The sequence below is a fragment of the Synchiropus splendidus genome, chromosome 4, assembly GCF_027744825.2.
Source record: "Synchiropus splendidus isolate RoL2022-P1 chromosome 4, RoL_Sspl_1.0, whole genome shotgun sequence".
Classification (NCBI taxonomy): Eukaryota; Metazoa; Chordata; class Actinopteri; order Syngnathiformes; family Callionymidae; genus Synchiropus; species Synchiropus splendidus.
In genome coordinates, this window is record NC_071337.1 from 35,964,136 (window position 1) to 35,985,332 (window position 21,197).

General features: G+C 50.1%; 1 protein-coding gene and 1 pseudogene across 1 annotated transcript; both read right to left on the reverse strand.

Moving 5' to 3' along the window:
- Positions 1-777: 777 nt before the first annotated feature.
- On the reverse strand, positions 778-4,852 carry LOC128758049 (uncharacterized). The gene is made up of 4 exons (XM_053863826.1): positions 4,825-4,852; positions 1,700-1,808; positions 1,474-1,613; positions 778-1,202 (listed from the first exon to the last, which is right to left on the reverse strand). The coding sequence occupies exons 1-4, from the start codon at positions 4,846-4,848 to the stop codon at positions 930-932; spliced, it is 546 nt and encodes a 181-aa protein (XP_053719801.1). The 5' UTR covers positions 4,849-4,852; the 3' UTR covers positions 778-929.
- A 12,718-nt stretch (positions 4,853-17,570) lies between these two features.
- LOC128757228 (uncharacterized) lies at positions 17,571-20,261 on the reverse strand (annotated as a pseudogene).
- Positions 20,262-21,197: the final 936 nt, after the last annotated feature.

Genomic DNA, 21,197 nt, shown 5'->3' on the forward strand with positions numbered 1-21,197 from the left:
CGTTGCACTTCCACAATAGCCTCAGCTTCAGCATTGGACACGCCCCGACTCTCATTTACCGACGTGTCAAATAGACTCCACAGGTTCCCACCACCTAAAAAAAAGACAGCACTTCATGATAGTATTATAGTAAACATGAAAACAGATATAAAATGTTGATTGTGCTGCCGCATTTTCATCCTTCACTTGAGGCCTTTGTGGAGGAATTGATGGCAGAGAGATTATGTTGGCGCACTCAGTTTTCAGTCTTTCTACGGCCTCATTTGCTCTCAACTCACTGTGGAATCCAAGTACTTTCAACCGTGGATCCAGCAGTGTTGCCAGTGTCATTACACTGGCAGTCTCTAGTTTGGCCAGATGATCCCTCAGCCTTACTTTTAAAATGTCTGTCAACATTTTTGGTGTTTCTGTGGTCACATTAGAAGCTTCGCAGTTCACTGCATGCAGAAGCATTTTCATCTGTGGTATCACTTTAGACCCGACACCCGTTTCTCCTCTAACAGCTTAACAGTGGCCTGGTGGAATGGGCCAAGCACTTTAATGATTTCTTCAATTGTTTTGAAGTCACTGGATGTGAGTTGTGACAGTAAAGCAAGGGCAGCCCCCATGGCTTCCCGCTGCTCAAAGACACGCTGGAGCATAAGCAGTGTGCTGTTCCAGCGTGTTTCTACCTCCATTAGCAACTTATGTTTTGGTCTTCCCATGGACTCTTGCATGTGGCCAAGGCGTTCTTTAACAGTTGTGGAGGTCCGGAAGTAGGCCACAATTTTTCTGGTTTTTGCTCTTATTTCAGACAATATGGGGACCTGGTCAAATGACTTTCGCACAATCAAATTAAGGGAATGTGCAACACATATGCTTTGCCTTACACCAAGAGTGTGTGCACAGGCTATCATATTGGATGCCGCATCTGTGACCAGGCATTTGACCTAATCTTTTATTCCCCATTCTGCCATAATTTTTGTCTTTGCCTGGGCTAAGTTCTCTGCTGTGTGGCTCTGTGGAAAGTGTTCCACTCCCAGCAGGATGGTGTTCAGAGTGTCCTCCTCAGTAATAAAGTGACACGTCACACCAAGATAGGCCTCCATGTCCATAGAGGTCCACATGTCTGCAGTCAGACTGCAAGCTTTAGCTTTCTGGACCTCTTCTTTTGCCTTCTGCATTTCGGCATGGAATCTCTCCTCGACCATTGCCTTTAGAGCCTGGAAAATAAAATAAACAATAATGCCTCAGATTTATATAGCGCTTTTCATGACACTCAAAGCACCTCAGAGTTCATTCACACGAGGCGAGGGAGATTAGGTCTAACCCAATGACACTATGAAAGCAACTTGGTGGGAGCGGGATTTGAACCGCCAACCCTGCAGTCATTGGACAACCTGCTCAACCACCTGATCTACTGCTGCCCACTACTATGGCACCTGTCATTTACCATACAACAAACAGCATAAATTATGGATATACAATACTCACCTGTCTAGTTGGAATAATATAGGTAGGCTCGAGGAGATCCAGGAGGCTCCTAAATCCCTGATCTTCCACCAGTGTGAAAGGCTGGGAATCCTTCACAACCATGGCAACCGAAGCCTGATCCACAGCATGTTTCCTGGTACCTACACAGACACATTACATTCGATCATGTTGTTATGTTTCGGCCACAGTGAGGGACATGGCATTTTAAATGATTGTGGGTTATTACTTGGCGCGGGTTGTGCACGTTCATTTTCATTCAAGGCTCGGTACTGCCTCAACATGCATGTGGTGTTGTTTGTGTAACTCAGCTCCTTCGAGAAGAGCAAGCACTTCACCTGAAACCAAAAGATTGTTTGAAGAATGAGTGTTGGGGGTGTGGGGGTTAAAATTTCTATCTACATATATGTTATAATGTATTATTATTATATCATGTGTCACAAACATAGTGTACAGAAGGCTCCCTTTAAGATGACGTCACACGTTGCGTGGCAGTTTTGACATGCGCAGTAGTGGTTGAAGTTCGCTCTGAGAGTAGTTGGCTGCCGCTCGTCCTCCTGGGTTTTTTGTCTTAAGTTCCAAGTACATGACCAAAGTAAGTGTTTGTTTTCACCATAGTTGCCTTTCAGTGTTTGGTTAGTCCGTAGTTGTGTGCGTTGCCTTGTGTGCATTTGATATAGTAGTAGTAGTCCGTCGTCGACGAAGGACGCTCCAGCAATTAGCCACCGCCCTTTGCGGCGTGTTAAGTGGTCACGTGATCCAATGGACCGTGTGCGGGTAGTGGCGTTTGTCCACCACACGATGGTGCCCGTTCCCACGGAATGAGAATCGGTTTCTTTGACATGTTTTGTCCATTAAGGTGTGACCATTGTATTGTAATTTGTATAATTTTGTATAATTGTCTTCTGTGTGTTATTTCACAGAAACTATATATATATATATACATATATATATATATATATATATATATATATATATCAAGAACTTGGACAAATAAACCACACAGTTTACACATCTCTTGAACTCCTGTGCTCTGACCGGCCAACCATCGTGGATTCTTTATCAGTTATCCGAACCAGCATCATCATCGTCCTCCTCCTTCCTCCGCCGGATAAAGAATCTACGATGGACCCTAGAGAGATGTACCCGGACGTGCGGCCAAAGCGAAGACCACAACGTCCAGCGAGATTCCAGGACTTCCAAGTGGACTACATTGGCAGTCGGCAAGAAGACCGTCCTCCACCAGGCAAGCCTACACCTCAATCATGGGAGACCCCAACCCAGAGGAGACAAGTATCACCGCCTTACTACGGACGCTACCATGAGGATGCGGCTCATTATGAGATGCCTCCGCTTGCTTCAGTTCGCTTCCAGGACAGTGAGCTTTACAGCGATTTGTCAGCTTCTCCAGACTGGGACCCACATTACGAAGGAAGAAGTAGCTATGACGAGAGCTCCCGACTATATCATACCCAAAGAGCCTTCGAATCAGGTCTGAAGGAGCTACATGAGACACAAAAGGAGATGAAAGAACTACTGGATGTAACCCGTTCCTTGCATGCCGTTATGGGTCAACCTGGAAAGCATGCAGGGAAGAGTAACAGCTTTGAACTATCAGTAGAGGAGGATGAAGGAGACTGGCCTGAACCTCCACCCTGGCCTGAAACCAACTGTAGACCTTCGTCACAGCATGCAAAACCTGAATATTGATGCACATCAGATTCGGCCCCTCCCAGCTCCACCCGCAAATGACTGTGCATCCAGCACCTATGTTCAACACCAGTCTCAGCAGCCCGTCCACAGTTTTGCCCCTCCTCCTCCAGTAGATCAGGTCTACAGAGGACCCCCCCCCCCAACAATTCCAAAATTCATCCAACCAGACCCCAGTGAGTTCTCTCGACTACATATTGCTCTGGAGAACCTACTTCCTCCAACAGCCTCTGAGCTCTTCAACTATCAAGTTCTGCTCGACCATCTGAAGCTGGAAGAAGCCAAGCTGATTGCGGACGCCTACTTGAATTCCCCAAACCCCTACACTGAGATCATGGCAGCTCTCCATGACAAGTTTGGACAACCTCACCAGCTGGCACTTCGGACAATAGCCACAGTTCTTGAAGCTCCAGAAGTCAGGTGTGGAGATAGCACAGCCTTTCAGAAGTTTTCCCTCCAGATTCAGTCCTTGGTGGGTCTTCTACAGACACTAGGTTCAGAAGGGGAAGTTGAACTCAAGTGTGGTTCTCACGTTGCTAGGCTGTTGAGTAAGCTTCCCCCAGAACTGCGGGCAGACTTTCGCCGACACCATTACAATTCCATAACTAGTCACACCTTGACTGACTTAGCTGAGTGGCTTCGGTATGAATCCTGGTGTCAGGGATATGATAGTCATGTCGCTGTGCGTAGTGGTAAGGAGAGGTTCACCACCAAAGGGGAGGGTCGTGCAGGAAGGCAGACAGTAACTGTTTTACACGAAAAGGACAATGAAAGGACAATGCTGCTCGCAGAAGCAGCAAAATGTCTGAACATGAACGGCAGTCCAGAAAACCTCCCTCTCCGAACAGTTCGCCACGATGTCCAGGTATTGCATGGACAAACTGTGTCATTCCAAGTTTCCTCAGTGGATCGTCCATCCATACAGCTAACAACCTCAGCCTTGCCCCATACACCTATCCAATGGAACGTCTCCAACGGAAGTTTAAGCACATGCATGGTCTTCCGATCCCGGCCTTTAAGAATGCTACCCCCTTCCTGCTGATTGGTTCTGATCAACCTCACCTTATAACACCGGTTGAGCCAGTCAGGCTGGGCCCCCCCGGGGGGCCAGCTGCTGTACATACAAGGCTAGGCTGGACTCTTCAAGGTCCCCTTCGAGATACGGGGGGGCTATCTCACAGTACGCAGTGCCTCTTGACCACCTCCCCACCACACCTGGATGAGATTTTCCAGCATGTTGAGAGACTCTGGAAACTGGATGTCGTACCCCAACACCCTGAGAGAGAAGTGACTCGCTCCAAGCTTGATAATCATACTGTTGCACTGCTTAAGTCCAGAACTGCCAGGGTAGAGGTGGATGGTATTTTCAGATATGCAACTCCATTACTGCGTCATGAGAAAATGCCACTGCTACATGCCCCAAAGGAGTCCGTCATGCCATTGTTGCGCAGTACGGAACGTCGGCTCCTCAGAGAACCTCAGAAAGCCAAAGATTACTGTGCAGAAATGCAGAAGCTCATCACGTCTGGCGCCGTGCAAGAAGTGAAAGAAGCGAAACCGCCAGAGGAGTGCTGGTACATTCCCCACCACCTTGTGCACCATAATGGGAACAATCGTTTGGTCTTCAACTGCTCCCATTCCTACCTCGGACAGACGCTGAACCAACATCTGCTGTCTGGTCCAACCCTTGGTGCTTCGCTCCTTGGGGTTTTACTGAGGTTCCGAGAGCACCCTGTGGCCATCAGCGGGGACATCAAAGGGATGTTCCACCAAGTGCGCTTGCTCAACAACAGACAACAGAGTGAACTCCTTTCTTCTGGGGGCTTTGAACTCCTCCTTTGAACTTCCTGCAGAACTCCTACAAGAGTGGTGTAGCTGGGAAGCGGAACTGGACCTACTGTGCCACATCACCTTTCCTAGGCCATACCTTCCGAAGGATGTCAGTCACAAGGGTGTGACATATGAAGTCCATATATTCGCTGACGCTTCTGATCGAGCCTATGGCGCTGTGGCGTATTTGAGAACTGAGGATAGCCAAGGCCAACGGCACCTGTCCTTCATCCTAGCCTGCTCACGCGTGGCCCCAAAGCGCCTTCAGTCCATCCCGCGCTTGGAGCTTTGTGCAGCACTTGTAGCGGCTCAACTAGCCAGTGTCCTGAAGAATGAGCTATATATCAAGAACTTGGACAAATAAACCACACAGTTTACACATCTCTTGAACTCCTGTGCTCTGACCGGCCAACCATCGTGGATTCTTTATCAGTTATCTGAACCAGCATCATAATCTTCCTTCCTCCTCACCACATAGAGACCTGTGCTTCATTATACCTGTCTGTTATACCTTTGTGGGAGATATGTTCTTCGCTTCTTGGGTGGCTCCATCGTCACTCTCTGTCAGTCGAAGTAGCACAGCAATGATCAAAGACTCTTCCTGGTTTTTCTGTGCCTATTTAAGGAGCGCGAATCATGACGCGAGCCAGTTACGTGATCGCTGAAAATGGGGCCTCATTTGCCTTCGGTCTTGTGATATGAGGAAAAAACGAGACGGGCCTCGATACGGGCTCCATTTAATCATCAGCGGAATGGGTCCCAGCTGTGTGTCGCCATTAAGCTGAAGAAGGACAGATGAAGACGCGGAAGCGGGGAGACAGGAAGTAAAACAATAAAAGCACAAACGAACACGAAACCTAACAGTACACCCCCTTCGAGGAGGGCCTCTAGGCACTTTTCCAGCCTTGTCTGGGTGGGTGCCGTGAAACTTGAGATTAAGTCTTGGTCGAGGATGAGGGAGCGGGAGATCCAGTATTGCTCCTCAGGGCCAGTCAATCGCGTATCGCTTTGATGGCGGCGCCTTGTCAGGCAGCGGCTACTGAGGCTCCCGGTAACAAAGCCAAATGTATGTATAATACAATGAAAATGAAACAATCAACGAACGAACGAACAAACAGTGGAAACGGCGCAATGCGTTTATTAGGATATGACCGGCAAACGATCATTAATCTGAGGGATTTCAACGGCTTTTATCCCGTTAGGGCGGAGACACGGACGACCCTACACGACCTCGGTCTGTTCTACCGGTCGGATCCAAGGATCTACAGCATAGCGAAGCCCCGCCAGTCAGATTCAGAGTCCTACAGCACAGCGAAGCCCCTCCCCAGCAGCAGGGATCATCATCACGGGGGACATCGGAGGCGGTGCGAGAGGAAGCAGAAGCGCGGTTGCCGCGGCGGAATTAAGGCTAAGATAAATGCTAACCCGTTCCGCTCGCCGCTCCCGTCGGTCCTGCTCTCTAATGTGCGCTCGCGAGAAAACAAACTGGACTATTTGAAACTGGACTTGAACACCCGAAGGGAGACACGGAACTGTTGCGTGCTGATCCTCACGGAGACGTGGCTCAACTCTTCTGTCCCGGACACCGCCATTAGCCTGGAAGGGCTAACAGCGTTCAGGGCGGACAGGAACAACGTGCTCACAGGTAAAACCCGGGGAGGGGGTGTCTGCATCTACATCAACAACAACTGGTGTATCAACACAACTCCGGTCTCCAGTCACTGCTGTGTGGACATAGAGTTTCTGATTGTGAAATGTAGACCCTTCTACTTGCCACGTGAGTTCACCAGCATCACAGTGGTGGCCCTGTACATCCCTCCAAGCGCTGACTGCAAACAGGCCCTGAGTGTCCTCCATCAAGCCATCAGCGACGTGCAGTCCACACACCCAGAGAGTGTCTTCATTGTGGCAGGGGACTTTAACCAGGCCAATATGAAGACTGTGCTTCCAGCCTTTCACCAGCATGTGGACTTCGCTACTCGTGGGGAGAACACCCTGGACCTGGTCTACACCAACATCAAGAAGGCGTACAGAGCTGTCCCTCGTCCTCACCTCGGCTCCTCAGATCATCTCTCTGTGTTGCTGGTCCCTGCATACCAGCCCCTGCTCATGAGAGAGAAACCAGCAGTGAGGACAGTGAGAGTGTGGCCAGAGGGAGCCATATCAGCCCTTCAGGACTGTTTCGAGCGTACTGACTGGAGCATGTTCAAGGATGCTGCTACGGACTGCAATCAGCAAACAGACGTGGGGGAGTATGCGACCATCGTCACTCGGGCCAATCAGAAGCCTTGGATGACGAAAGAGGTGCGTGATAGACTGAGGGAGCGAAATGCTGCGTTCAAATCTGGAGATGGAACGGCACTCAGATCAGCCAGGGCGAATCTGAACCGTGAAATCCGGGCAGCGAAGCGCACCCACAGTCGGAAGGTCCAAGGCTTCTTTCAGAATGCCAGCAACACCAGACAACTGTGGCAGGGCATCCAGACGGTCACAGGCTATAAAGCCTCTCCCCCTCCTTGCCGTGACGACATCAGCTTCCTCAATGAGCTGAATAACTTCTTTGGAAGGTTTGAAGCTCTCAATACCAACCCTGCGAGGAAAGCTGCCCCCCACTCTGACGAACAGACGCTCAGACTGGACACCGCTACGGTGCAGAGAACTCTGAGGAAGGTGAACGCAAGTAAAGCTGCAGGCCCTGACAACATTCCTGGACGACTGATTAAGGAATGTGCTGACCAGCTGTCCCAAGTGCTCACGGACATCTTCAACACCTCTCTGACCCAGGCGGTCGTCCCTCCATGTTTCAAGTCGGCCATAATTATTCCTGTGCCCAAGAAACCGACCACCACGTGTCTGAACGACTTTCGCCCCGTTGCACTAACATCCACCATCATGAAGTGCTTCAAGAGGGTGGTTGAGGACCACATCGTCTCCATACTCCCCGCATCATTCGACCCGTTCCAGTTTGCGTACCAGCCGAACCGCTCCACGGAGGACGCCATCTCCACTGCTCTCCACCTGAGCCTGGAGCACCTAGAGAAGAAGAACACTCTGGTTCGGATGCTGTTCCTGGACTTCAGCTCAGCTTTTAATACCATCATCCCACAGGACCTGGTACATAAATTGGAGCAACTAGGAGTGGAGACCTCCATGTGCAACTGGCTGCTGGACTTTCTCACCAACAGAACCCAGTCTGTCCGAGTAGGAGGTAACACGTCAAGTGTTATCTCCCAGAACATCGGCTCCCCTCAGGGATGTGTCCTCAGCCCACTGCTGTTCACTCTGCTGACCCACGACTGTCGCCCCAAGTATAGCAGCAACCACATCCTGAAGTACGCGGACGACACAATGGTTGTGGGTCTCATCCAGGACAATGATGAACTGGCCTACAGGGAGGAGGTGCAACATCTGGTGGACTGGTGTGAGACGAACAATCTGGCCCTGAATCTCGACAAGACGAAGGAGATTGTCGTGGACTTCGGGAGATCAAGACACAGCCATGCCCCTCTTTACATCAACGACAGGGCTGTGGAAATGGTGAGTACAACCAAATACCTGGGTGTGCACATCACAGACGATCTTAGCTGGTCACTCCACACCTCCTCCCTGGCAAAGAAGGCACAGCAGCGCAGCAGCACAACACCCCCCCCCCCCCCCCCCCCCCCCCCCCCATCCTGACCACCTTATACAGAGGGACAATCGAGAGCCTGCTGACCAGCTGCATCTCCGTCTGGTCTGGGAGCTGCAGTGCATCAGACTGGAAGTCTCTGCAGAGGGTGGTGAGGACAGCGGAGAAAATCACCGGGACCCCGCTCCCTGCCATCAAGGATATAGCAGATGTTCGCTGCTTATCCAGGGCACAAAGGATCATCGCGGACTCTACTCATGCAAACTATGCACTGTTCTCCCTCCTGCCATCTGGCAGACGGTTCCGCAGCATCCGATGCAGAACCACCAGATTCAGGAACAAGGGAAACAAAGTGTGCCATCTTAGAAAATCTATCCACAATGGTCATAACCGTTGTCATACCTGCAGACGGGGGCAAGCGCTTGACAAAATCGACGGCAATGTGTGACCAAGGTCGGCCAGAAAGAGGCAGAGGCAGAGGTTGTAAGAGACCAGCTGGAGGACGATGTGAGGATTTGGAACGATCCAACGATACAGGTCTCAGGAACAATGGTCTCCATTTTCTCTTGGGAGAGAGGATTCTCATGGAGTCTGGACAGAGCATCGGGTTTAGCATTCTGGCTGCCTGGGCGGTAGGTTATGGAAAACCTAAATCTTCCCAGAAAAAGAGCCCAACGAGCCTGACGAGAGTTGAGCCGTCTGGCGGACTGGAGGTACAGAAGGTTTTTATGGTCTGTGAATACCAAAAAAGGGGTTTGAGCCCCCTCTAACCAGTGCCTCCACTCCTGTAGTGCAGCCACAACGGCCAAGAGCTCAGGGTTGCCAATATCATAATTTCTTTCCGCACTTGACAATCCTCGGGAAAAGAAAGCACATGGGTGTACCTTTTGGTCAGACGGATCCCTTTGTGACAGGATAGCGCCGATTCCTGAATCTGAAGCGTCTACCTCCAGGATAAACTGCCGGGAAGGGTAAGAATGACGCAGGATCGGAGCAGAGGAAAACAGAGTCCGGAGCTTGTTGAAAGACTCCTCAGCCTCAGGAGTCCAGACGAAAATCATCTCAGTGGAGGTGAGCACCGTCAGTAGAGCAGCAACCTTGCTGTAATCTCGGATGATGCGTCTGTAAAAGTCAGCGAAGCCCAAGAACTGTTGGAGTTGCTTACGGTTGTTCGGTGTCTTCCAGATTACCACAGCTTCGATTTTTGCAGGATCAGGAAGAAGGCGTCCCTCTCCCAATATGAATCCCCGGAAGCTGACCTGTTTCATGTGAAACTCAGACTTCTCGGCTTTGCAATAGAGTCTATTTTCCAGAAGTCTTTGTAGGACCAGCCGCACATGCTCCTTGTGTTCCTCCTCCATCCTTGAGAAGATCAGTATGTCGTCCAAGTAGACGTATAGAAAATGATTAATCATATCTCTGAGGATGTCATTTAAAAGTGCTTGGAATACGGCAGGAGCGTTAGTTAACCCGAATGGCATGACACAATATTCGAAATGACCCAGAGGCATCTTAAAAGCGGTCTTCCACTCGTCTCCCTCTCTGATGCGAACTAGATGAAAAGCATTGTGTAAGTCAAGTTTCGAAAAAATAGTTGCCTGGTTTAGGGGCTCTAAAGCAGGGTCGATGAGCAGAAGTGGGTATTTATTTTTAACATGGATCTGGTTCAAGCCGCGATAGTCAATGCATGGACGAAGAGAGTTGTCCTTTTTGCTGACAAAGAAAAACCCCGCACCCAGAGGGGAGGAGGAAGGGCGAATCAAACCAGCTGCTAGGGACTCATTTATATATCTTTCCATTGACTCTCTCTCTGGGCAGACATTATATAGTCTACTCGAGGGGAAAGGAGCCACAGGAATTAGATCGATGGCGCAATCATAAGGGCGGTGAGGGGGAAAAGAGAGAGCTTGGTCCTTATTAAATACCTCCCCAAGATCGTGGTAACAGGTAGGAACCTTTGAGAGATCCGGAGGTGAGGGTGGGGAGGAAGGGGTGGTCTGAAGGGAACCAGGAGCAGACCTAAGGCAATGAGCATGACAGTGGGTGCTCCAGCCAGCAATCTTGGACCGTCTCCAGTCTATCTGCAGATTGTGTGTGGAGAGCCAGGGAAAACCGAGAACGAGTGGAGAAGAAGAAGCAGGGAGAACCAGAAACGAGATCACCTCAAAGTGGTTTCCAGACAGTGTGAGGGTCAGGAGGGAGGTGCGGTGGGTGACTTGTGGGAGCAGACTGCCGTCAATTGCCGAAAGAGAGCGAGGGGAGTCCAACCTGACAAGAGGAACGGATAATGAGTCAGCAAAAGAGGCTTCGATAAAGTTATCATGAGCACCTGAATCTATGAACACCTCGACCGGAGAGTTCGTCTCTCCCTTGCGCAGGGAGGCAGAAAAAATTATTCTTCCCACTCTAATAGGTGTTTTACTGACCTTATTTTGGGAGACGAGTGGAAGACGGCAGCCTCTAGGACGGACCGGACAAACACGGATGATGTGACCCGGTTGACCACAATATAAACAAAGGCCCCAAGAGATCCGGAGTTGGCGTTCTTCCAGTGTCAGTCTCATTCTCCCCACCTGCATGGGCTCAGAGTCTTCAAGTCAGGAGGAGACTTCGGGCTGAGGGTTAGTTGTAGGTGGAGAAAACGGAACCGGCAACACCATGTGGTGAGTGGGACGTTTCTCTCTGGAATGCTCTCTGATCCTGTTATCTATTCCAATAGCTAGGAGGATGAGCTCCTCCAGAGAGTTGGGTTCGTCGCGGAGAGAGAGTTGGTCCTGTATGTTGGAGGCTAGCCCATTAATAAATATGGACATGAGTGCTGGTTCATTCCATCCAGTCTGGGCTGCTAGGATCCTGAAGCGGATCGAATATTCGGATACCGATTCCTTAGGGATGTCTTGAGTGACAGATACTAAGTGCTTGGAAGCGCAAGAGCCACTTTTGAAGGGAGCATCAAAAACTCGACGCCTCTCTGAGGAGAATGTGTGGAAATCATTCAGAATGGGAGAGTCTTGACTCGCAAAGAGAAGCTGCCCACTGGCTGGCCTTGTCGCAGAGAAGGTTTATACAGTATACAATCCGGGCTCTGTCTGTCTGGAAAAGTGAGGGTTGAGAGTCAAAGACAGGCGAATATTGAAAAAAGAAGTTCTTACAGAAGCCTGGTTTACCTGCATAAACCTCTGGCGTAGGAATGGTCAGCTCTCGAACATTGAATAGTTGTTGTACTGGGGCAGGAGCAGAAGCAGCGACTGGAGCAGGTAAGGTTGAGTCTGCTCCAGTAGGAGGAGGCGAAGATCGCTCACAATGGGCTGAAATATTCTGCAGCTGCTCCAGGAAACCCTGAGTCACTCTCTCTAAATTAGAGATTCTAGTGCCCTGGGAGCCTACAGCCTTCTGCAAATTCAAAACCATTGCTGAGTCAGTTCAGTGGCTAGACGGTTCTGTCATTGTGTAGTTGTAAGGTGACTCAATTCATATGGTTTTAAATTCGCAGATGACTTGAGACAAGCAAGGTTTCTGTTAATCAAGAAGTTTAATACAAAAATAATACACGAACAAAAACAATGAACTGAGGGCGGCGACACCAAAGTGGAGCGCGGTGGACACAACACCAACGGTGGGGGAATAACCTACAACAGAAAACAGGCGTGAGTTACACTGCACTGTAAAACGGGGACAACAGAAAACTATGCGCTCGGTAAATACACTCACGAGGCTGAATATAACAAAGGACGCTTGGCAGAAGCGAAAAACAAACACTCTAGGCAAGGAAAAACTAGCAGAAAAGCTCACAGAAAGAGTAAACAAACACTCAAAGAAGCAAATGCGGAGCTGAGGAAAGAGCAAACAGACAGTGGTATAGATGAAGAGAAACAAGAGAGACGCGGAGCAAGAACAAGGAAAGACAAACCAGGGACAAGAGAATCAGAGTAGCAACAAGAGATCATACCACGTATCAGCAGCAGACCATCTAGCGACAACACAGTGGGCAGAAGGGTAGATATCATCGGCGGAATGGGTCCCAGCTGTTTGTCACCATTAAGCTGGAGCAGGACAGACGAAGACACGGAAGCGGGGAGACAGGAAGTACAACAATAAAAGCACAAACGAACACGAAACCTGACATTTTTGTTACTTTAGCACAGAGATTAAAAACATGGAAAAGCATTGTTTTCTTTGTCTCAGAGGATGCATTATTCACGTGTCAGCATTATGTGCTAAATAAGTGTATTATCGATACTGTCATACAAATTCAATCAGTGTTTAACTGATTTTAACACTGGATGTCAAGGGGGACGTGAACTTGCTGCTTTAAATAGCAGCTTCTCGCTTATCATGACAGGTAAACATACTTGGGGTCTCAAGGACACTGTCTCAAGGTGTTGCAATGACTGAAAGGGGTCCCAGGACTTAAACCCAAAATAGCACTTAATAAGTGCTGGTGGACAGAGAGATGGCAGGATGAACACTGACGATCAACTCCTTCATAGGGTTCATAAAGTTAAGGGGTGTGGTGTCCAAGACCTGGACCATCATCTTCCTTGCCAAGACTGTCTTGGGTGGATGTTGGCAGGGAAGATGAACGTTTGAGCTGATGCACGGGAGAGAGTCGCCGAGGCTCTTGGAACTCCAGATCTCCGGCGAGTGTTTCTTTGGGTCTCCCATGTGCACATGAAAAACAACACCTGATTCAAGGTCCAGCTGGGAGATATGGAAGCCCGGACCATTGACCAGCACAGACCGGTGAGCCAGGGGTAGTTACTGCAGTTGCCCGGCTCCCTCTCTCGCCGCTCCCTCCTTCAACTTGTGGTTCATAAGATATATAGAAAATATCTTGTTTTTCTCTTTCTGTGTCCTCGGTTGTTGCTTGTGTTAACATCTTGAATACTAAGCGTATGGTCGGCCACCTATTTTTTATATTAAATGATTTACTGAAAGATTTGTCAAGCAAAACATGCAGTCGTTAATTAAAAACAGAATTTTTGCTGAATGTGGGATTTGAACATTAACAATAAAATCACTTATGGAGGCAGCAACTAGTTCCCAGGATGTAGACACGCTGTATTTAATGAATAATGGTCACACGTGGTGACTTAGCTAATTTATTGGTGAAGCGCTTTGTGGGTGTGAGCTGCATTTTTTTGAATAAAGTTATAGTGTAATTGGTGGTTTGGATTGTTAGATGTCGTTTTTACATTGGCTCACACAGTACCCCAATTTATCTCTTTGTTGTTAATCTAGCTAGGTCTCGACACCATGCAGCACCACTGAGTGACCCCACTCCTCCGGTGAGCTATGCTGGTTATATGGTTTATGGTTTATATGGTTTATAGATAGTATGTGTTCGGAGGGGTTTGGTCCATGGTATGCCACATGCACACATTGTGGGAAGTCGGGGTGTCCAGAATCGCTCTGTTGGGCTCCGACGTCATCACCACCAAATCTCGAGAGAGAGCCCCGAGAACAGGGGTGGGATCCAGGCACCCCGCAGTTGCTTCTGAACCACTGCGCCAGTGTGACTTCCGCCTGGAAGTGCATTGGAAAGCAATTGCAAAATTCCCATGGAATGTCAGCTTGAGTTCTAGTTTAAATGACAGTTTGAAGTTTGAAATACAATTTGACCTCTGCCATTTGCTTAGAAACACATTAAAAAGGTGAGACATTTCAAGTTGCGCTGCTGCCTGAAGCTGCTGTTTCACTGGATCATTGCAGAGTATTAATCAGCAATTAAAACCATTTGTTAGAAAAAGAAACTACAATAATGAACTTCATTTGCTTGAGGTTTTCCATAGCATGTTGGTTTTACACCAGGCAGGTGTGCAGCGTGTGCGTATTGACTAGCTATATAAGGAACTGACCAAACCTGGGTTATTTTGATTACACGTGATGGAGAAGGTCACTATTGGTGATGCTGTGTCCAGATGCAGGTCTGGACACAGGAGACTGCTGAAAGACTGAAGATGGCAAGGTAAAACATGGACTATGGAATACCATGTTGCACATTTACTGAGTAGAAGTGCATAAATGTGCAACAGATAATTCTAGACATGTACAAGAAGTTGTGAATCATGTTTGGTCATAAAGTAGTGGACATGCATGAAAGAGAATGGAATACAGCTGTTACAATAATTTAGACTCTTTCACGAAGTAAAGATGAAGAACAGCCTTAGAGCTGGACACATGTTCATCTTCATGTGTTTCTGCACTGACAATAATTTGGCCTCTGGGGTTTTGGCACATATCAGAGATGCACGTCGTCATTTAGGTGAAGTACATTCAATAGCGGACAATATCAGTGTATAGTGTGCTTTGGATGACACGTTCTCCATAGTGCCCCCAGGTCCCAGTGTCATGGAGCTGACTCCTCAGTCACCTGAAGAGACCTCAGCTCATGAAGGTCCTCCTGACCTCACTCAGGTCCCCTCCACTTCCACCTCATCAAAATAGAAACGTAGAGTTACTGTTTGAATCAGAGTTATAGGGGATGACACACTGTAATTCTGAACAACATTCATGTTACAGAGTCCACACATGATGCCACCTTTCTGCTGCGGGACTTCACACGCAGTCTCCTTGGTCTCCACCACAAAAACAAGTTGGCTTTATATAAAGAAATGCAAGGTCCAAAAAAGCTAGGAAACCTGATGACCACCTACAAACGGGCAAAGGACAGGTCGAAACGAGGGGAAAGAGGAAATGACAGGCAATAAAGTCAAACAGAAAACTTCTGTCACCAACCTCCACTTGTTCTCTTCTTAGTCTGAAATGGCTCTTGAAGTCTAACGGACTGAATAAGGAGACTACGTCCTCCTCAAAAGAAATTACTTTATCAACTGACCTGGGAAAATTACGGAGAGTCCGTTACAACCTACGGATTGTTTCATGGCGACAAATATATATATATATAAACAGTGTTATTTTTAGAATGAAGGAAATGTCATCACATTCAAAATGTTATGGTAATTTGACTTGATGCTGGCAGTTTCTTGCCTTTTCTTGATTCGACAAAACTACTTACCTTCTCTGAGCGCATTCTGATAAAGAAGTGTTCCCCCGCCTCCAATTCATCAGCCAATAAATCGAAAAAAAGTGATTCTCTCCATCACGTTCTTCGTACCAAGTACAATCCGACTACAACAATCCGAGATTTCCCGATGTATCCGCCCCCTTCGTCATCATCTGGGAAGCACCCCGCGCAGCCGCCGCCTGGTCTCACAAGCCCATTGGTGCTGCTGCTGCCTGGCTGTTCCTGAAAAAGCGTTTCGACACAGTGACACACTGTGCTGATACTGTGTTGATACTGTGTCACTGAATAGTGACATCTGCTGGACATTAAGAATCCCTGCAGGCAACCGAGTTCTACATTTACACTGATTTGATGACCTACTATATATATTAATATCAAATAATTCTTTGCATTCATTATTATTCCATATTTTTAAATAATGTGAAAATGTGCCATCATGTGAAAAATCCAACGTTTTTAAATTTCCTAAATTAAATGATACCTTGTAAAATCATTTGAATTAGAATGGAACAAGACAAGTCGGAAATCTGAGACAAACACACAGATCGAAATAAAATAAATAATAAATAATAAATAAATAATAAATACATTATTCTCCAACAGGAGATCAAAATGGTCCTACACGGCAGACAGCTTGCGTTTCCCTTGGAGCTGCCCCCTAGATCCACAAAGACATTCACAAAGAACTGTGAGATTCAACTGTTTCACCAGTTACATCCTGTTGACAGGTGCACTTCCTTAGAAAATGATGGTTAGTCTATTCTATGAATATGTGCGTAGCCCTCTAACGGCCTTCGCTATTGGTTAATCCACATCGAGGCACTGGCCTCGGCCTGAGACTTTGATTGATTGGCTCTCCGCCCAGGAAGGCACCACCCACTATGTATAACTCTCCCCTGCGCCCGCCGTTCTGCTCCCTTTGGAACTCAGCGGAAACAGGCCTGCTGGGCAGCCAGTTAGAGTGCTACGCACATATTGATAGAACCTGGGTTACGTGAGTAACCATCATTTCTATGTCATATGTGCTCCGCCCTCTAACGGCCTTCGCTATTGGTTAAAAACCCCGGTGAAGGCTGTAGGGATTAGTTCACTCCCAGCATGGCCTTACAGAAGACCAGAGAGAAAAGAACCAAATCAACGACCAGAGGGTCCAGCCATGGACGACGATCCCTGAACAGACAACACAGTGTGAGCTACTGAAGTGTCCGTCATGTCTCTCAGATTGTTCTGAGCAAAGGACGAAGCAGAAGACCAAGAAGCAGCTTGACAGATGTCTTCCATAGAAGCACCTCCGAAAAGCGCAGCAGATGAGGAGATGGCCGTAGTTGAATGAGCCCTGAGGCCCTCTGGGGCCACAGAGCCTTCAGCTTTGTATGCAGCAGACATGGCCATACACACCCAGTGGGCAAGGCGCTGCGATGTGACAGCTTTGCCTCCCAGGTTCCCTCCATAGCAGACAAACAGACTATCGGTCAGACGAAAGTCCTTTGTCCTGTCCACGTAGCAAGCTAGGGCCCGCACTGGGCACAACCGGTGCATCCTAGCCTCCTGATCAGACTGATGAGGTGGGGAATAAAAGGCCCTCAACATCATGATTTGAGACCGATACGAAGCCGTGATGACCTTCGGTCTAAAAGCCGGGTTTGGATGAAGGGTCACAGAGGTCAAACCCTCACCAAAAGACATACACCGTGGGCTCACAGACAAGGCTTTCAGATCGCCCACTCTCTTAGCTGAAGCTAAGGCCAGAAGAAGAGCCGTCTTCAAGGACAAAATGTCCAGCGAAGCGGCAGCCAGTGGTTCGAACGGAGGTCTCCAGAGCCCTTCTAGAACCACCTGCAAACTCCAGGGCGGAATTAGGTTCCTCACAGGAGGCCTAATGCGCCGAGCGCCAAGCAGAAATCTCTAAATGACCGGGTGACTCCTCACGGAGACCCGGTCAAAACCTTGGTGCCCAGCCGAAATGGCGGCCGCAAACACATTGAGTGTAGACGCCGCCCGGCCCTTGTCCAACAGCTCCTGCATGAAGGACAAGATCTCCGCCACAGAGCAAGCAGACGGCGAAAGCTGTCTCGCTGCGCACCAGCTAGCAAACACCCGCCACTTGGAAGTGTAAAGTTTGTTAGTCGCTGGCGCTCTGCACCATCTGGATGACTGCGTCCGACAGCCCAATGTCCAGCAGTCTCACCCTTTCAGCAACCAGACCTTGAGAGGTCGACCCAGGACAGGACGGAACCAAAGCCGGCCCTGATCCTGCACCAGAAAACCGTGAGAGTCTGGAATCGTCCAGGGTGGACCCGCCACCAAGCTGACCAGGTCTGGAAACCACCTGGTGCCGGGACTGTCGGGGACCACCGTGATCACCGTCAACTTCTGCGTCCTCACACGAAGAAGGCACGGCATCAACAGTCTCAGTGGAGGAAACGCATACAGAAGTCCCTGCGGCCACGTCGCGTGCGCCAGAGCATCCACCCCCAGGGTGGGGTTGTCCGACGCCCTGAAGGAGAACCACAGAGGGCCTTTGTAGTTCATCCTTGATGCGAACAAGTCCGCGACCGGAGCCGCAAAGCGAGCCCAGACCGCCTCTGTCATGTGTGGCGCGAGACCCCACTCTTCCGCTGACACGCCTCCTCTGGACATTCTGTCTGTGTCCACGTTCAGCACACCTGGAACGTGACGCGCTCTCAGAGATAAAAGATGAGAGGCCGCCCACAGAAGAATGTAAGCTGCCACTCTGTGCAAAGAGGGAGCTCTCACTCCCCCCTGGCGGTTGATGTAGGTAACCGTCCTTGGAGTTGTCTGACCTGACCATCACGTGATGACCTTCCAGACGCGGCGCAAAGTGTTCCAGCACTTTCTCCATCGCTAACAACTCCAACAGGTTTATGTACAGCGTGGAGACGACTGCTGGAGGCCGAAAAGATCAGATCCAGATGAACTTGGGCCGGAAGGACCACAAACTTCGATCTGTCCCTGACTGGGTCGAGCCTGAGACGCGCAAACCAACGTTGAAGGCGTCTCATGTGCAAAAGACCCAGTTTGACTACCGAGTGAGCCGCCGACATGAGACCTAATAAGGTCATCACCTCGCTCACTCTCAGTCTCTGGCACTTCTCGCCACCGTCACAGCATGGAGAAGTCTCGACAACCTCTCGTCTGACAGCCGCGCTATCATGGACCGAGAGTCGAGAAGCAACCCCAGATACTGAGTGCAAGTGCTGGGCTGCAGCATACTCTTCTGGAGGTTGACCGCAAAGCCCAGACGTGTGATGTGCCGCAGCACCATCTCCGTGTGATGTCGTGCTTTGTTCTCCGAAGCCGCTAGAATGAGGCAGTCATCCAGATATGTCAGGATTCTTATTTCCACAGATCTGAGCGGCTCCAACGCAGCATCCACCACCTTCAAAGAAGAGCCGTGGAGTACCCGAAGGGCAGCTGGTCGAACTGGTAACAGTTGTCCCCCACTGTAAACCTCAGGTAGCGCCTGTGGCGCTGTAGGATGGGATCGTGGAAGTACGCATCCATCAGATCCACGGAGGTCATCCAGTCCCCTGGCCTGACACACTCGAGCAGTTGCTTTATTGTCGGCATCCTGAACGAGCGCGAGGAGATGAAGGCATTCAGCCGTCGCAGATGCAGAATTGGTCTGAGACCTCCCGATCTCTTGGGGACCAGAAAGTACACAGAGTAGAACCCTCTCTCGCGGTCCTCCTGAGGCACCAGAGAGAGCTCGTTTCCGAAGGAGCGACTCCACCTCCTGCTCCAGACACAGACGCTCTGCTGGGGAGCGAGGAGACGTGAGACGGACTCCCGTGAACTCGGGGGGACGGCGACAGAACTGGAGTGCGTAGCCCCTGCTTAATGATCTGTTTAACCAAGGGGCGAGGGGGCCGCACAAATCCACCCACACAGAGTGAAAGTCTGTAAGGGGTTGAGCCAGAGACAGAAAATGCCCGCCCACCTCATCTGGTATGTGCGGGGGGCACCCTCCGAAAGGGCCGGGTGCCGCCGTCCGGGTTCGCTGAAGACACCGTGGGTCGTGAATTTCGTCATCAGCATGGGAACCGGGAGATGTAGTCCACTGCTCGACACGGTGACGCTCGGTGCAGCCGCACTGGGTTCATTTGACTCAGACGAAGCAAAATGGCCTCCAGTGACGACACTCACCCAAGCGCTTGGAGAACATCGACGGGACCTCCCAGAGGCAGGCGGTGCAACATTGCTGCCAGAGACGACAGCTTCAGAGGCCGCTGGGAAACTAAGTCCCTTAAGCCGGCCAGCACTCACCTGTGCGTTTGAAGAGTTCGAACCAGGCCGACTTGACACGGGCGGTGAACGATGGCCGGTGGCCGAGGAAGCTAGTGTTAGCCTAGCCTTTTTAGCTAGCGAACACGAACCTTGGCCGACGACTTCTGCGTCTCCATCAGCTCCATGAGACCCGAGACGTTGCACGAGACGCGGCATCTTCTGAAAGGCCGCCGTAGAGGCCTGGATTCTCCGGAGCTCGTCCCCTGAAATGGATTCCTTCTCGAACAACAGCCTGTCCATGGAAGCTGCCACGAAGGCCATGTCGTTCGCCAGGGTCCGAACGTGCATACCGCATGCATAAGCTCGGTCCAGGAAGGTGGCGGTAGTACGGTCTTTCTCCTCTGGGTGCCATTGCTTACCGCCAGTCCAGAGAGAAGAGTTGGGTGCCAGACAAAACCCAAGCGTGTCCCCCAGAGGTGGCAGCCCCCTGGTGGGATCGACGCCTTCCACAGTGAATACACGGCATATCCCCTAGGCGGCGCCATTGACGATCAAGGCGGTGTTTAGCCGAGTGGGCCCAAAGCCTGGTCATTTTAGGGACCGTGGCTGAGAGTCTGGATGCCTTCTTCACAACCTTTGCGTACAAAGGTACTGAGAAGTCCTCTTCTTCTGGTTCCGCCTGGACAGGGAGGGACACTCCTAGTGTCTCCGCTGCCTCACGGAATAATTGGGGCATTTCGTCCATCGGGTACCTGCTCTGGCTAGGCCCCGCTGGAGTACTCTCGCCCTCATCCACCACCCCCAAGTCGTCGTCGTCGTTGGGCAAAATCTTGAGGTGGACCTCCTCCTCTTAAAAACGACACTCACCCTCCTCTGTAACGTCCGCCCAAACCATCTTCGCTGGAGGTGGTTTAGGAGCGGACTGAGGAGGCTGAGTAGCTGGAAGAGAGGCCGACTCCTGGTCGACTCCCTTCCAGCATGCTAGACCCGCCCGCCTGTGCCGCTCCTCTCCTGGAAGAGCCACGCAGGCGGGACACGAGTCCAGCAGTCTCAGGTGTTCAGGCCCCAAGCAGACGACGCAGGAGTCATGCTTGTCGGACTCACCGAGAGAATCAGCGCAGGACGAACAGGAACGCTCCATGTTAACCCGATGGTTGTAGTCACAGGCTGAGTTCCAAAAGGATCAGAGTGGCGGGAGCAGGGGAGAGTAATACATGGTGGGTTTTGCCTTCCTGGGCGGAGAGCCAATCAATCGAAGTCTCAGGCCGAGGCCATTGCCTCGAT